The sequence below is a fragment of the Astyanax mexicanus genome, chromosome 24, assembly GCF_023375975.1.
Source record: "Astyanax mexicanus isolate ESR-SI-001 chromosome 24, AstMex3_surface, whole genome shotgun sequence".
Taxonomy (NCBI): domain Eukaryota; kingdom Metazoa; phylum Chordata; class Actinopteri; order Characiformes; family Acestrorhamphidae; genus Astyanax; species Astyanax mexicanus.
In genome coordinates this window covers 5,576,118-5,593,374 of record NC_064431.1, presented here as the reverse complement: position 1 = coordinate 5,593,374, position 17,257 = coordinate 5,576,118, and the positions used below count along the sequence as shown (strand labels likewise).

At 37.9% G+C, this 17,257-nt stretch overlaps 2 protein-coding genes across 4 annotated transcripts; one reads left to right on the top strand and one right to left on the bottom strand.

The window, feature by feature from the left end:
- Nucleotides 1-203: 203 nt before the first annotated feature.
- Nucleotides 204-4,338, top strand: LOC103047289 (small vasohibin binding protein). Its single transcript, XM_007251418.4, has 3 exons — nucleotides 204-375; nucleotides 1,567-1,725; nucleotides 3,331-4,338. Exons 2-3 carry the CDS (start codon nucleotides 1,612-1,614, stop codon nucleotides 3,415-3,417), a joined length of 201 nt encoding a protein of 66 aa, XP_007251480.1. The 5' UTR covers nucleotides 204-375; nucleotides 1,567-1,611; the 3' UTR covers nucleotides 3,418-4,338.
- A 1,157-nt stretch (nucleotides 4,339-5,495) lies between these two features.
- Nucleotides 5,496-16,479, bottom strand: fbxo2 (F-box protein 2). Of its 3 annotated transcripts, XM_022682301.2 has the most exons (7): nucleotides 16,374-16,459; nucleotides 11,828-11,873; nucleotides 10,889-10,947; nucleotides 9,227-9,353; nucleotides 7,639-7,731; nucleotides 7,375-7,513; nucleotides 5,496-6,146 (listed from the first exon to the last, which is right to left on the bottom strand). In XM_022682301.2, exons 3-7 carry the CDS (start codon nucleotides 10,923-10,925, stop codon nucleotides 6,012-6,014), a joined length of 531 nt encoding a protein of 176 aa, XP_022538022.2. In that variant the 5' UTR covers nucleotides 10,926-10,947; nucleotides 11,828-11,873; nucleotides 16,374-16,459; the 3' UTR covers nucleotides 5,496-6,011. The 3 variants fall into 3 exon arrangements, with proteins under 3 accessions (XP_022538022.2, XP_007251481.3, XP_022538021.2); XM_007251419.4 differs by lacking the exon at nucleotides 11,828-11,873 and having other exon boundaries at nucleotides 16,374-16,479; XM_022682300.2 differs by lacking the exons at nucleotides 11,828-11,873; nucleotides 16,374-16,459 and adding an exon at nucleotides 11,159-11,268.
- Between the last annotated feature and the right edge of the window lie 778 nt (nucleotides 16,480-17,257).

Here is a 17,257-nt window from a genome sequence, read left to right as displayed (position 1 = left end):
AAATATATTATTATGCATTACAGAGTAAAACACATCACAAAACACAAAGAACAGCTGCGAGTTGTGTGTTATTTCTAATAATGTAGTTTAATTATTTTATAATGGATTTTTAAACAGCTAATAAACGGATCAGTCTGCTGGAGCTGAGGCTCAGAGCGGGGAGCGGAACGGTCCTGCGGGGAGTGGAGGAGAGGAGAGGAGTCGGGGTTATTTCCCTGTAACACCGGGATGCCTGCCTGCTGCTAACGCTGCTAGCTAGCTAGCCAACTGTTTACGGTTTTTAACGCGTATTATCTTCTTTTAAGACATTTACCTGACGTGCTAACGTTATAATAACGTTTTAATATTCATTACCTCTGATTGTAGCGTGTCTGGGTGAGTAAAAACTGCAGGGTTTTTAGCTGAATGTTGGATTTTGAAGTTGAAGGAAAAGCTAGGCTAGCTTAGCTTTAGCTTAATACTACTGTTTACCTAGCCTAGATAACAACCAAGCTTAGCTTTATCTTAGATAAAGAAGGGTCGCTTTTTAATAATAGCTACATAGTTAAAACAATTCTAAAAAATGAACTGCTAAAAAACATTTTAATCAGTTTAAATGCAGCAGAAAATGCAGATACGTACGTTAGCTAGCATCTAACGTAACTTACCTCTATAGATCAATATTTGAATGTTTTTTTTTGTAGGTTATTGCTTATTGCTATTTGAGTAATGTTCTAATCCATGTTATGGCAAAAGAACTACTCAACTAAGTGAAGAAAAATACTATTAATTATATTATTACTATTATTAATTAAAGAAATGTTGGTTAGTCAATCCGAAAATTTTAAGAATTTTGAAAGTATCCTCAAGTTCATTCATTACAAAGACCATCACAAACATTCTAACATTCAAGAGAGCAGAGTCTGGAGGAAGAGTGGAGAGACACACAGTCCAAACTGCTTGAGGTCTAGTGTGAAGTTTCCACCAATCAGTGATGGTTTGGGGAGACATGTCATCTGCTGGTGTTGATCCACTGTGTTTTATTATCAAGTCCAAAGTCAGAGTGGTAAAGGTGTTTAGCCACATATATTGCAACTAAGGGTGTCAAACGACTTAAGACTTTAATCGGATTAATCAATATTCTGTGATTAAGACACAAGTTTTTACAATGGATATTTAAATGTAAATAAAAGAAGGAATGTAAGAATCTAAAATGCAGTTATATTTATATTAGTGGTGTCAACGTTGACAGCCTAATTGCAACATTAGATTGTTACTTGACGGGTGTTATTTGGCAGATACATAAGCAGCATTTTTTTTTTTTTTAACTTGTGCTTTTGTACATTGTAATGACAATACTGAAACAATATATTGTACTGCCGTACTGGTTACAGTTAAATGAAGTTAATTACTGGTCTCCAGATTAATTTGTGATTAATGTGTTTGTTTGATTCAGTTTGTAATTTTCCCAGTGAGTGGTAGTGCTCTTTTTTTTATTCCCAGTCCATAACAACGGTTTTCTTGGTGATTGCTAACTCATCCTGGGTTGAGTGATATGTGAATTTACATTTATGTTTTTGTGGTCAGAATCTTCCAGAAGGAACACTGAGCCACAGGAGCAATCACAAAACGATGGAGCCCGCATGTCGAAAAGACAAGCAGAAGCAGAAAGAGACTCCAACACGAGGAGACAGAGCTAAACAGAAATCTGCACAGCAGGAGCTCAAGCAGAGACAGAGGGCAGAGGTAATGCAAAGCATGGAAAGATATATTTCATACTGATATTACTAGGACTTGTAGAAATTCTTACATTTCTTTTCATTCCTGATTTGATACTGTTGTTCTTTTCCTTGCTTTTGCTGTGTGCTCCTCTGATTTATATAAAGCATAAAGTATGTGTATGATTAATTATTTTATTAAAATAAAGTGTAAACAAAGTCTGTCAGATTACAAATTCCCTTTCATAAATAAAACGACTTTAGATGCTGTTGGTTTTTGCCATGTGACAGCAGCTCATGGATTATGGAGTTGTATGCATACGATGGGAGTAAATTAATACACTACCATGTCTTTGTGTATTGTAAGTTATTGTTTCTATTAGCATACTTATGTTTATGCTTATATGTATTCTCAAAACATGTATGCATATATTATGCAAATGTTTTTATAATGCCTAAATGATAAATGTAGCCATTGCTCCTAGTTTGATAATTGCAGATCTCAGTTACATTTTTGTTATTTTATAAAAAATAATAGAAAAATGGATCTGCACTTTATTTTAAACATCAGCTGTATGCTTTTTTAGAATCCTGTACTACAAGTGGAACCAGCTTTATTTGCAAAGGATCAAAATGGGTGCAGAATTATATAAATTAAAGAACTTTACCAGTTTAACCGTACTTAATCTCTTGTTAAAGAAGTAGAATCAGGTGTGCTTCATCTACATAAGTCGGTCATTGGTCACAGTTTAACCACAGCACTGCTGTTCACTAGATCATTCAGTGTCTTTTTTTTTTTTTAGTTTAAGGGTTTTTTTTTTTTTACACCTACTTTGTTTCAGTTTGGGTCTAAACCAAAGTAGCACATGTGAAAGGGACCGTAACCCACAGTCTAGACTAAAGGACCAGAGTTTGAGCAGGCCACAAGTGGTGTTATCAGTCCAGATCTACTGAACCATAGTTCGGTTTATCTGCAGTCTGCACTTTTTTAGATTGTTGAGACTTTCAGACCTATTAGAGGAAGCTGAGTCAGTCTTAAACAAATCAGATTAATAAAGAAGTGGTGTTGTGCCATTATCCAGCTCCCCTTGGCGAAGTGCAGATGCGTCCCGCAGCAGTATGAACACAAACACAAAGTATGAACCTGGGACTAGACTGAGAATTCATTTATTTACTGTAACAGTAGATTAGCTCTTATTTATAAACAGAAATAAAATAAATTTTAGGGGAGAGTCTTTTACACTCATTCTGCTGCAGGGTGAAAGCATGAACGTGAAGGGGAGATGGATTCTGACAGAGAGATAAAATTCAGCACAACACCTAAACACAAAGCAACTCACCAAACTCTAACATAACTAACATTCTACAATCCAATCGATGTCCAGATGTAGTAAAGTTCTTTAGTCTGCTCAATAAACTGCAGTGTGAAACTGAAACTAAATGGACAAAAAAGATACACACCTTGGAGTCACCATATTTCGGTTCTGTGGCCAGTCAGTGATCATCGATGAAGGGATTTGCGGTCTATAACTGTAATCTACAGTGCAGGTGTTTCCAATAAAGTGGACACTCAGGATATTGACACACTGTATGTGTTGGATTATCTGGAATGTTGTTCCTCACTGTGTTACAGATCTACGCCCTGAACAAAGTGATGACAGAACTTGAGCAGCAGCAGTTTGACACCTTCTGCAAGCAAATGCAGACACCAGCAGAATGAAGATGAGCCATGTTCACTCTAGCACTGGAGATGAACCCAACTGGACTAGCAGGAAATTGAATCTGTGGGTTAGTGAACTTTGGCATTGAGTTGAACAACTTTGCTGCATAAAAACAGCCATTTCGGGACCAGCTTTGTAGTTTATCCCCAGATATTATGTATCGACAGAGCATAACATGCATTTACCACTGTGTGGTTAAACGCAAAACCAATACAGAAACAATATAGATCAGTCTCTCCATAAAACTGTTTGTATGGGTCTATAGACCCATATGTAGAAACATATGTTGTCAACCTGTTGTTGCACACCTTTTTCTGTTTGACCACACTGCTGCGTTTTACATCATAGTCATCACAAGAAGAGCGTATAGAGAGTGTTTGTACAATACAGCATATTGCATGATTTCAGAGCAGCGTGATTAGATTAGAATTAAAAGGCAATCAATATGCAGGTATATCAGTATTTGCAGTAGTGATGTAGGATACTTTATTTTGAAATTGATAGCTATATAATCAAATTATTTCACAATAAACCACTTTGTTAGAACAATTGTAGAAGCAGAACACTAAACACTTTATCAAATCCAAAATGTTCAACATTGGTGCTATGTATCAACCCACACTTTTCAAACAATCGTTGTTACATTTTATTGTCATTTTTGGTGAAAATCTGAAGGATAGATTTTTGTAATGTCATCATTTCTTCCAAAATTACAAGTCACGGTTTTACAACATGTTACACTTTGTATTACGTCTTTGTATGGTTTTAAAGAATGTGTCACTCAGTAGGCTGTTATTCACTTGTATTTTAATCTTTGTTTTTAATCTTTATTTAAATGATTGTCTGTCAGCCACTTATAACCACTAACATTTTTGTGTGTCAGTAACGTTGTATTTAATAAATGCATATTTTTAACAAGATGTATCATCCTGATTATTTATACTTTTATTTATTTCTTTATCTTTCTATTTGACAGTTTCCCTGACATCAGGTTCCAAGATTATTCTATTGGTTTTAAATTCACATCAGATCGATTTTTATCGCTGATACCTATCTTGACCATCAGTGTGCCACACCGATGCCAGGCAATCTTCCAGCTAATTATGCCTAATTACAGCCACCTCTAAGCGAACACTGGAAATCTAAGATGACTGTAAATAAACAAAGTGATTATTTACCAAAAATAAACTATTTTCAGGAGGGATATATGTTTGTAAACAGTTTTATAAGATAAGATAAGATAATCCTTTATTGATCCCACAATGGGGAAATTTACAATGTTGCAAGTACAGAGGAAAGGACAGAGAAATGTCAGGGAAAAAAAAAAAAATATATATATATATAAACTAATAAAAATAAAACTATGTATACAAAAACAATTAGAGGAAATATATAAAGATACTTAAAAAATTGTATATAGTAAAAAAAACTATATATTTATTTATAATATATATATTTATATATAAATATATATATATATTTATATTTATATTATTTTAATAATGATACTTCAATGATACGTAAGTCAATACTGCAAGAACTCCACCTCTGCAAGTACTGCAAGTACTCCACCTCACGGCCTCTTTTCTGTAGTGCTTGAAATAGCCGATATCTACTGTTAAAAATAGCGCATATAATAAGTTTTTATAACACTAACACTCTGGCTCAGCACCAGTGGAGTCAGTCTGGAATTACCTGTACAGAACTACACTGTGAAGCTAAGGAACAACAGACAATTGCTGCTTATCCAGCACTAAAAACAGTCTGAACGTGATTCGTGACTGTAGCTGCTGCTGTACTTCTGCAGCGCTGGATGGTGTGTATGATTATCTAGCTAGTTAGCTCTGCTACTCACTGATTGGGCTGAAAGATGAACTGTGGAGAGCGGCATTATCACTCTGTGTGTAATACATGTGTAGAATATATGAGTTTCACATTTTTTAAACTGAAATACTGAAATTAAGTAACTTTTCAATGATTTTCAATTTTTTAAGATGCACCTTGACTTGTTTTTCCTTGGACAGCAACGATATGGACAGGTTGTTAAAAGGATTTACAAAAAAACTCACACAACAGGTTCACTGGCAGCACCTTTTTTATTAGTGCATTTTGCTCTGTAAGCTACTGCATATTATTCATTTTCCATGTCAGACTCAGACTAAGTGCAGAGGTCCCTCTTATCACAGAAGTTCAAGGAGTCTCCCACATGTTATTAGAGGCTTCCTGATACCCGCAAATTATCTTTTTTTTTTGATCAAGCATGTAATAGAGAGAGCGCTCACCAAAAGAAAAGTGAGAGACAGTGAGAGAGTTGCTTGGTTGACCAATAAGGTTTCTGTGTGGGTGTTTGAAAGAGCAGGAGCAAGCATGATGAGGTCATTTTAAATAAGGGTTTACTTCAGGGTTCATTAATATTGCTAAAATTGGTTAAACTAGCTGGCTAAGTGTTCGAGAGATACTTGGTTTATTGTTAGTACAGATTAATAAAAAAATATGTGTTACTTTAGCTAAACAAACAAAAATATAGATATATAACGCAGCTATTCAAGGCTTAAGCTACATAAGGTAGTCTCTCTGTCTGTCTCTGCTCCTCTTAAAGGTCTATAGTAACAGAGCTGCCAGTTACTCTCACTCCAAACCAGCCTTGCCAGTACTTGGTGTCCTGACCACCATGCTCGAAAGAGATGAAGCGCACGCCCGGGCCGTATTCAGAAAACGTGTGGGTGATCTGTGAAGAGGAAAATCTAGTAAGTTTAGTAAGTCAAAATATTCAATTTAACAATGACTTAGTTATACATTTTTTCCTTACAATAACTACATCACATCTGTGACCCACTGACATCACTAAACTTGCATTCTCCCTTTTTTATGCTTTTCCAGGCTGCAGTGTGCTTCGGGTCATTATCTATCTGTATAATGAAGAATCTTCCAATCAGTTTTGTTGCATCGTTCAAAATATTACACAAAATCGTTCGGTAGAATTCATCAATAAAGATTAATGAGTCCCTTTTGAGTAGAAGCCACGTAAACCTAAGCCATGGCTCTACCTGCACTGTGTTTCACATATGAGCTGGTATGTTGGAGATAAGGTGAGGATCATTGTTTTTCTCCAAACTTTAGCCTTTCTATCACAATTGGTAAAGATAAAAGCCCATAATCAGTCCAGGGGCTTGTCTCTGTACTTCATGGCAAATCCTTGACTGCCCTTCCTTATCTTCTTGTTAATTAGTGTAGTTTCTCTGTACTTTTGTTCATACAGTCTAATACAAACAGTAGATTGTAGGCTTGGTCTAACTGTTCGACATCTATTACTTAGTACACCAGTGCCGACTTTCTTCTTCAGAACATTCCAAACGGTTGTTCTGGCTATGGCCAATATTTGTGTAATGGTTCTGATTCATTTTCCATCTTTTCTCAGCTTCACAATTGTTTGTTTTTTATCCATAGACTCATAGCTCTGTTTTTTTTTTTGCTTCCTCCTCTAACTATAAAGAGGAGATTCAAATAGGAGAACAACTTGCAATTGGCCACCTTAAATACCTTTTCTCATGATTGGATACACCTGGCTATGAAGTTCAAAGCTCAATGAGGTTACCAAACCAATTCTGTGCTTCAGTAAGTCAGTAAAAAGTAGTTAGGAGTATTCAAATCAATAAAATGATAAGGGTGCCCATACTTTTGCGCCGGTCAAAATTTGGTTTAATGCATATTGCACATTTTCTGTTAGTACAATAAACCTCATTTCAATCCTGAAATATTACTGTGTCCATCAGTTATTAGATAAATCAAACTGAAATGGCTGCTGCAAACACCCAAATATTTAGAACTAAAATGATTAAGATTAATAGGGGTGCCCAAACTTTTTCATATGACTGTAAAATTATCATACGGTAAGTTATAGAATTTAGCACTGTAGAATACAGTAATGTAGAGTTCTTTAAAAGATCTGTCCCCACCTGTTTCCAAGAACAGTCGTCAGTGTCAGGGTCAAGGGTCACACTCTCCGGTGTGAACTCCTGTATCACCTCCTTATTCTCGTCAAGCAGACACACTGTTAGCTGGTAAACACACCCGCAGTCTGTACGGCCACAGTACCTGAACACACACACACACACACACACACACACAGACATCAAGGACAAACGGATGAGACAGGTGGAAAGGACAGTTTGTTTTTGGGTCACAGAAATGTAGAAAATTTGGAAGCAGTAGATCTTTACCAGTCCTCCACATGGACAGCTGGCTGATTGTCCAGCTCCTCACTGCTGTAGCCTTCTGCCAACAAGTCAATCAGCTGCTTCTTAAGGCACAGCCTGAAACAGTGGAGTTGTGGAATATGGTAGACATTAGTTTTTGATCATTTGTATACAATACACAATACACTGTACAATACATTTTTAAACATTACTGACTAAACATTAATGCTACTTTAGATTGCAGTTCTAAATGATAAATGCTATGCTGTGTTGGCTCATCACATGGTATTTTGTCAGTTCTTGAGATTAAATTTGTGAAACCTGATGAATGTTGGATATTCAGCTCTGGAAACAAAAGAGAACACTTAATTATGATTATTTTCTTTGATTTGTCCTAATTAAAAACCTTTGGAATATAATCAAAAGGAAGATGGATGATCACAAGCCATCAAACCAAGCTGAAATGCTTATTTTTTTGCACCAGGAGTGGCAAAGATTTATCCAAAAGCAGTGTGTAAGACTGGTGGAGGAGAACATGATGCCAAGATGCATGAAAACTGTGATTAAAAACCAGGGTTATTCCACCAAATATTGATTTCTGAACTCTAAAAACTTTATGAATATGAACTTTTGCTTTGCATTATTTGAGGTCTGAAAGCTCTGCATCTTTTTTGTTATTTCAGGCATTTCTCATTTTCTGCAAATAAATGCTTTAAATGAGAATATTTTATTTAAAATATGGGAGATATGTTCTCCGTAGTTTATAGAATAAAACAACAATGTTCATTGTACTAAAATATATATCTAGAAATAGCAAAATCAGAGAAACTGATTCAGAAACTAAAGTGGTCTCTTCAATTTTCCAGAGATGTATTTATTTGCACACACTGACATGGCAACTAGTATCATGCCCCATGATTTTTGCCATGTCCCATGTAAGCGAAAGAATTCTGTAAAGCCTTTTAGGATATGTGTGTGGCGGGAACTCTTGTATTGAATGTGATTGGATGTGATTTTTGCCAGAGTTGGTTGATTGTTCACACTGACATTTCTAGCCAGAGGCCGGGGGTCACGATCATTTCCACCCACTGTGCTTTCCATTGTTGGCGTCAATGCATTGTATGAAATAAAGAAACAGGGCTTTAGAGTATGACCAAATCCCTCAATATTACAACTAAAAACAATCTTAGGGTGCACCGGTGTGACTAGTCATTCAACGAATAAAAGTCTTTGCACCTCAACAAACCATGTGAGCGCATTGTCTCCTCTGATTGGTCAGAGCTGTCTGATGGGGGTTGATAGAGAGTAAATATACCTATAAGGTTCCGTGTTCCAAACCAGCATGTATATTTATGCAGAGTAAAGCTGCTTTAACAATGAACGCAGAAAATTTGACATTGACATTAGTTATCTCTATAAATCACCAGATTCATTCACTCTAAAAAGAGACTGCACCATAATGCACGTTTTAAAAGTACTTTTTCTTTTTAGAATGCTCAAAGCAATAACACATTCTCCCCATTGATTTCATAAAGTTGGTGTCTGTTTATTTATTTACTTGCACACACACACACACACACACACATATAGAAAAAAAAACAAAATGTCTCACTCAAAAGAGGTGGTGAAGTATTTGGTTGTGGCGTCATCAGTAAAGGCATGTCCACAGTCCCCAGGCATTTCCTCCACACGCCACTCGTCACCCCCGTTCTCCGTTAATTCCCAGTATTCCATATTCTCTTGGGTAGGAACAAGTAGAAACCAACTTTAATGAGCTTTGGTTAAAAGACTCTGTGCATGTAACATGGTAGCAAGTCTCATTGCAACATTTTTATTGAGCTAACAAAGCAGACAGGCAAAAATACTGTTTTTACACAGTGTATTGGACATTATTGGGAAGTTTTGTAATCTGTTTTGTGCACTTTCCTGAGTGTAGGAAGTCATTTTGGACATGGTACAGTATATCAAAATGAAGCAGGCTCAAGTTAGCTTAGTTAGCAAAGAAAGTTAATACGAGCGTTTTACAGCAGGACACGCTTTAAATGTGCAGGACAGGGTGCCTCCAGGATGAGGAGCATTAAATTAGCGTTAGCAGTTGCAGTGGGTAATTGTAGTCCTGGAGGGCTGATGTCCAACAGAGTTTGGTGATTTTCTCTAAATACATGCTAAATGCTAAACTGGGAAATCCACCTTGCCCTGCATGGCTTTAGCCCCCAGGGACACTGGAGCTAAAGTGTTGTTGAGCTATAATCCCAGTGTCACAGTTTTCTGGTTTGAGTATGCCGGTGTTTCAGGTGTATTCAGACGAGTTGCACTACAGTAGTGTATATTTATAATTAAAGCTAAAAAGCTAAATAAACAGCAGGTGAAATATTTGGGCTAAATCACATGTATTAGGAAATACTCCCAGCAAAATTATAAGCAGAATATTTAGATAGCATAAGTTAAAATATACGCTAAAAACCTAGTCAGGATTTAAACCAGCTGGCATAAATCCAGGCAGAACTCTATTGGACAGAGTCTATTCCTTAAAATGCAATTCCTTCATGCTAGCTAACATCTATAGCCAGACAAATGTTTGGAAACACCTCTTTTCATTAAATGTTGGATGTGAATGAAGAAACACATCTACTACAAGGAATAATGTGGTGACTTAAAAGTTTTAAACAAATCAAAATACTCTGTGAAGCATTTAGGTGCTTTTGTCTGGGGGGCTGTTAACTTCTGAGTTAATGTTTCTGAGGCTGGTAAGCTGATAAACTTATCCTGTGCAACAGAGGTAACTTTTGGTCTTCCTTTTCTGGTCCTGATGAGAGCCAGTTTCATCACAACATTTTTTATGTTATTTGCGACTGCACTTGTGGATACTTTCAAAGTTCTTCATATTTCAAAGTTCTTCAATTTTTCAGATTGAATTTTTTTCTTTACTCGAGTTAAGTTGAGTAGTTCTTGTCATAATATGGATTGAAACATTATTCATAAAGCTGTCTGAGACAAAAATGCCAAGATGCCAGAAGTGCAAAGATGACATCTAAGCAAGAGGTGCTACTTTTAAGAATCTAAAATATAAAACATGTCCTGTTTTTTTTTTATATGCCCACTTTTTTGTTTACTAAATAATTCCATTTGTTTTCTTCATGGTTGACTTGGATGGCTTCAGTATTAATCTACAATGCAGAACATTTTAAAATTATGAAAACCCACTTAATTTAAAGTGTGTCCAAAGTTTTGACTGGTACTGTATCAATCAGATAAAGAGATATATTGTTCTTACCCTCTCCATTTGGATTTTTGAGAAGATTTCTTGCCATTTTAGAAAACAGACAGATTTTCCTGCAGTCATAGAGGAAAGAAGAGAATGATTAAATAAGAAAACAAACATTAGATACATGTCTTTAGATGATGAACATGATCCTACCATAGTATATTTTCTTAGAAGGCTTTGAGCCCCTATTTGATAACATATATTCAACCTCTATAAACTACCCAGAACCACAGATGAAGTATGCCATAATGGATTATGGCATTGTTAGTACATGTGTACCTGTCAGACTGTTGGTGCCGTGGAGCCCTTCTCAGAGTGTAGAAAGGGGGAGGGTTTATAGTTAACCTCCACGTGGCCCTAGAAACAGAGGCCATTCATTCCCTAACAACCCCTCCTAAAAGCATGCATAAATTAACTGCCCCCATTGTATACAAATGTGTTTGCAATCAGACCTCAGCACTGTTTAGCCTACCGTGAGCAGCCCACATTAAATGTCTATACTAAACATGCATGAGTAAACACATTATATACATTATTACAGATAATATTAAAGCTTGTTTATGTGTTTTACTGCTGTCATACACTCATTAGCCATATTACTCATTGAAAGGCTGAAGAAAATAACATTGATTATCTGGCTGCAGTGGCACCATTCATTGGATAGGTCTTAAAGGATCATAGTCAGCTGATTAGTCAGCAAGTGAACAGTCAGCTCTTGAAGTTGAAGTGTTGATGCAGCAAAAATAAGCAAGCATAATCATCTAAAAACACTTGAAAAGGACTAATTGTGATGGCTGGTCTACTGCAGTGTTTTTCAACCTTTTTTGAGCCACGGCACATTTTTTACATTGCAAAAATCCAACGGCACACCACCAACCAAAAATGTTATAAAATGACACTTTTTAGCCTAATTAGGACAATACAGTCACTTAATTCATATATACTCACTCAGTGGGAATCCTGGGCCTGTTTAGATGAACACAATGCTGATATCCTGGGAGGAAATGAAGACAGACACACACGAAGCTCTTCATCAACAGCTCTCAGTCTCTCTCTGTTTTTAGTTTTTATAGCAGTCAGGGTTGAAAAGCTTAGCTCACAGAGATATGTTGTGGAAAATGGGAGTAATGTTGAAATAGCTCTGTTTGACAGAATGGGAAAATCATTTGCAGCAGTCAGCCAAAAACTGTCCAAAGGTAGGTCAGCAAAGCTTAGCTTTAAACCACGATCTTGTCTCAGTTCAGTTAGTTCCTCTTGCTCCTGTAAAGTCAAGTCCTTCTCAACAACTGATGCTGAGCTATATGGGTCCCTGACCCAGTCAAGCGATTCTGTGAAGATTGAAGAAAAATAAAATGAAAGCTTCTCCTCGAGAATTTTCAAATGTTCACCTATGATTTTACATAAAGCAGCAGTGTTGACATCTTGCCATGTCTTGGTGAGTGGGAACATGTCAAGGTTGGCACGTTCCACATGCTGTTGCCAGAGCTTTACCTTCAACGGAATCCATTTATTTTATCTGTGCTTGTAAGCAGGTTTTCGTTTCGGCCTTGAATACGTGTGTTCAGATCATTCAAATGACAAAATATATCTGCCAGGTATGCCAGCTTCGCCAACCACTCATCACTTGCAAGCAGCTTTGCATAGTCAGTCCTCTCGTTTGTTAGAAACACTTTAAGTTCCTCCCGCAGCTCATACACACGAGTCAGCACCTTGCCACGTGACAACCACCGGACCTCTGTATGGAGCAATAAGGTTGTATGATCCGCTCTCATTTCCTCACACAATGATGCAAATATGCGATTTTTCACAGGCCGTGTCTTTACAAAGTTTACCATGCGCACCACATCATCCAACACAGTAACTAGGTCTGCTGGTAAAGTCTTGGAAACGAGAGCCTCCCGGTGCAAAAAACAGTGTGTAACAACAACATCTGGGTTTTTTTCCTTTACCCTGCTAACGAAGCCTTTCGTGCGCCCGACCATCGCTGCTGCACCATCAGTGCAAACGCTTGTGCAGTTTTCCCATTTAAGTCCTCCTTGGTCAAGATATTCCGATGCGACCCGAAAAATTTCCTCTCCTATAGTTTTTTGTGGCAGTGTCTTGCAAAATAGAAAGTTTTCTCTAATGGCATCTCCATCTACAAAACGCACATTGGCCAGGAGTTGAGCATGTCCACTAATATCTGTGGACTCATCAAGTTGAAAAGCAAATTTCCCACCGATGCGTATCTTTTCCAAAACAGCTTTTTCGATGTCTGCAGACATGTCATCAATTCTTCTGGCAATTGTGTTATCCGAGAGAGGGACTTTCGCTATTTCTTTTACCGCATCAGAGCCGAGCATCTCTTTAACAATGGCTTTGCAGGCAGGTAGTATTAATGCCTCTGCCACAGAGTGTGCCTTTTTTGATTTAGCAACAATTTCAGCAACGTGGTAGCTAGCTTTGAGGGCTCGCTCACTCACCTTTGTGGTTTTTCTCATAAAAGTTGCCTGCTTCTCTGTGTTTTCAAGCAGGCGAACAAAATAGTCCGTCTGCTTGTTTTGAAGCGTCGGATGTTTCGTTTGGAGATGGCGTTTAAGCTTACTTGGGACCATGGCACTGTTAGCTAGCTTTTCGCCACACACCAAGCACAATGGAGTTTGTGTCGCTGCATCCCCGGTGAAAATAAATCCAAATGAAAGATAGCTTTCGCTGTACTGCCTCGAGTTCACTGTCTTTGCCTTCTTTTGACGTCCACCCGTACTAGAGCCTTCATCTGGGTCTGGGTTTTGTCCCGGGCCCTGTTCAGAGCTTGGATTATTCCTTTTCAAAAACTTCTCCATCACTGTCCACCTGTCTTGTTCATCACTACAGCTGCGTCACATCTCCTGTCTTAGAGTATTAAGGCAATTAGCTATCTGCTGCCCCTACTGACACGGAAGAAAATGCATTACTTTTTAAACACTGTCACTTGACAATGTGGCAAGTAATTACATTACATTACATTACATTACATTACATTTGGCAGACGCTTTTGTCCAAAGCGACTTACAATAGTAATCACCAATTAAGGAAATTAGATAATTTTCCACGGCACACCTTACAATATCTCACGGCACACTGGTGTGCCGCGGCACAGTGGTTGAAAAACACTGGTCTACTGCGTCAGAGGGAGCATCTTTAAACCATTAGGCAAGTCTTTGTGGGATGTTCCCAGTACAGTATGCAGCGGTCAGTACCTACCAAAAGTGCTCCAAGAAGGACAAAAAGTGAATCAGCTTCAGGGTAATGGGCACTCAAGGCTCAATAATGCGATCAATGGCAGCCTACCTAACCACAACTTACAGATGCCAATGTCTTGGTTCCAAGTACCACACCTTAAGAGGTCTTGTGGAGTCATTCATGCTTCAGCAAGGAGCAATCAATGCAGTATAATTACTTTTCCATTTCATGAAGAAAATGTGCTTTTAATTTCCACTTTTTAGTTAATCTGAATCTGTTCACTAATTTCACAAGTTCAGTATAGAGTAAAATAAGTTAGTCCTGTGAGGGGTTAATGCTGGGGTTTTCAGTGGTTCCAGGAAATGGGTTTCCAGATCTGAATAGATAACATTGACAGAAGTAAACATTTCACTGGTTGTTATGGATAAACTGCATCTCTACCACTGGTTTCTTAAAGCAGCAGTTCTTACGCAGTAGTATGTTTCTGCAACAATCCCTGCAAAGCCACATATATTCAATCTATAACAGCATTTGCTTCATTTGGTTCTGCTAATGGTGCTGATACAAGAACAGAACAGTGAACTCAGACTTCATCTGCTCTTCCACACATTGTTAAATTAAAAATCGCTAAAATTACCAGATTTAAAAGAGTGCATCACAATGCATGTTTTAAAAGTACTTTCTAGCATGCTCATAATATGTTGGTCTCATTTGTTCAACTGGGTTCTATTTATCTAGTTTTAGGAAATCTGATGATGTTTTAGCTCATATTTATGCAAAAAAAAGCTCATTGCTCATTCAGGAAACCAGTAACAGACTCAGAGAGACAGTTCATAAAGTGAACCAAGAGAACCAGCTGTTTTAACTCCTCCCTGGACACTGCCTTCTATCCTGTACACCTCCTTTCCAACAGGCCCTGTTTCTCTCTAGCAGACTCAACAAAGGCCTGTGGATCTGGTTTTCTAAAGCCTCAGGGACTGTTACAGCTCGAATGCATGTTATATTGTTATTTTCACTATTACACATTATACTGCCTACCCAGGTCACTGCTCAGAGCAGAAAACCCTTCCTGTACTTTATCACTAAGCACACTTTGTAACAGAGCCCAAACTCTTCACGTACATCCAGACAAAGCCTTAGTTATTTACCATTTAAACTTCAATGTGCAATTCTCTGGAATGCTAAAAACTACCCTGAGGAGGCTCGTTTTTGCAAAACTTGGTGCAAGGTCACCTAAATGCATGCAAGTCTACATTCCCAATCTTAATCATATGCGGCATGTGGCCGCCCGCACGCCGAAACACAAGAGGAGGAACACAACATGGTTTAAGAGTTTAAGTTTCAAACAAAGAATAATTTTATTAACCCAATGTAAAATGTACATCAGTTCAAATTTGTATCTAGCGTATGAATATAGAGAGAGTAAGGAAAAATGGAAGAAAGTGCCCAACTTAGACAGATAGAACCCCACCTTATAAGCCATCAGACCCAACCCTAATGCACTATGCACTGGCACACTAGTGCCTGAAGGGAACCAGGGGGCCATTACATATGACGTAGTCATATAAAGTAGTATTTTACAGTAATAGCTGTGTAATAACCTGTAATAAACTACAGTAGTGGTCACAGTTTCATAATCCATTAAGGTTCACACCAAAATTCTTGTCATACTTATTTTATTCATGTAAGCCACTGCCAGCATAAATTCCTCATGGCCTTCTGCTCGGCCAGTCCAAACTATTGTGATTCAGAATCCCCGCTGTCCTGTTTTCCCCAGCTTCACAACAATGAGTGGAGGCTTTCCGGGATTTCTGAGCAGATATTGCCTTTGTATTGAAAACATCTCTGCATGGGGCTGCCAAATGTCCACTCATATGGAAGCTGAAAACACAGCAGCAGAAACACACACACACACACACACACACACACTCATGGACTGGACTGAGCCGGCTGGTGCACAAAACAGCATGCTTATTGATTTCAGAGCCACCATGTAGCAAACACACTCATTAACCACTACCTCCCCTATTCTAAAGATACTGTAACTGTAGATACATTCTAATCTATGTATCTATGTTCTATGTTTGCAGCAATCCCAATGGCAGCTTTCTACTAAGCTTGCTAGCTTAGTAGATACAAGCTAACACTGCTGCAGTTCAAACAGCTAGCTCGCTATGCTATTTAGTGTAATAATACAGGGGGGATTGGACATGGCAGGACATTTAGTAATATAAACTCATTACAGAACACATGTAAGATAGAAACACTGGACAGAATAAAGCAAATTACTCACCGAAAGGAAAGCAGAGACTGAGCACAGCTGAGTTGCTCTTCTAGCCCTTGTATATATGTGTGTGTGTGTGTGTGTGTGTGTGGGTGTGTGATCTCACTGACACATGAGCTCTCAGCAGCTCTCTCTCTCTCTCTCCTTCTCTTCCTCTTTCTCTCTCTGACACTGAGGGTTTCTGTCGAGCTGTGTTTTGTGGACTGCAGTAATAATACAGTAACCTTCAGCAGTAATGTCATTCATTATCCAGCAGTTTTAGAAGGCTGACATGTAGAGAACAGACAGAACATATGATGCTAGGGAAAAAAGAAACTGACAGAAAATGAGAGGTAAAGAGTCAGCAGTCATATACATGTTAAGTTTAGTAAAAAAAAAACAGTTCTGAAAATATGGTAAATGTATAGTGACTTTTTCACATTTTGTCACCTTACAATGACAATTTTGTTTTTCATGTGAAAACAAACAAAAAAAAGTTTGTAAAGTGGAACGAAAATGATATGTGGTTTTCAACATTTTAGTGAAAGTCACTTAATTAGTTAATAGATTTCAGCTGTGTGTAATTTAGTCACAGTATAAATACACCTATTCTGTGAAGGCCTCAGTGGTTTATTATAGAACACTACTGAACAAACAGCATCATGAAGACTTAGAAACTCACCAACGGACAGATCAGAGATGGTGATACAAATCATGGAAGCACTGTTCAATCCATCATCCAACCAAGACATGGCCATCCACGCAAACTTACAGATCGAGCAAGGAGAGCACTGGTCAAAGAAGCAGCCAAAAAGCCCATGGTCACTCTGGAGGAGCTGCAGAAATCCACAGCTCATGTGGGAGAATCTGTCTGCAGGACAACTGTAAGTAGTGCACGCCACAAATCTGGCTAT

What these genes read in the sequence shown, in the direction of transcription:
- fbxo2 (XM_022682300.2), bottom strand. Translation starts at nt 11,253, where the DNA reads ATGGCCTCTGTTTCTAGGGCCACGTGGAGGTTAACTATAAACCCTCCC. An exon ending in CGGCACCAACAGTCTGACAG is followed by an intron (nt 10,948 to 11,158) that starts GTACACATGTAC and finishes CTATGACTGCAG; the next exon opens with GAAAATCTGTCTGTTTTCTA. An exon ending in GCTGTCCATGTGGAGGACTG is followed by an intron (nt 7,514 to 7,638) that starts GTAAAGATCTAC and finishes GTGTGTGTTCAG; the next exon opens with GTACTGTGGCCGTACAGACT.
- LOC103047289 (XM_007251418.4), top strand. Translation starts at nt 1,612, where the DNA reads ATGGAGCCCGCATGTCGAAAAGACAAGCAGAAGCAGAAAGAGACTCCA. An exon ending in AGCAGAGACAGAGGGCAGAG is followed by an intron (nt 1,726 to 3,330) that starts GTAATGCAAAGC and finishes ACTGTGTTACAG; the next exon opens with ATCTACGCCCTGAACAAAGT.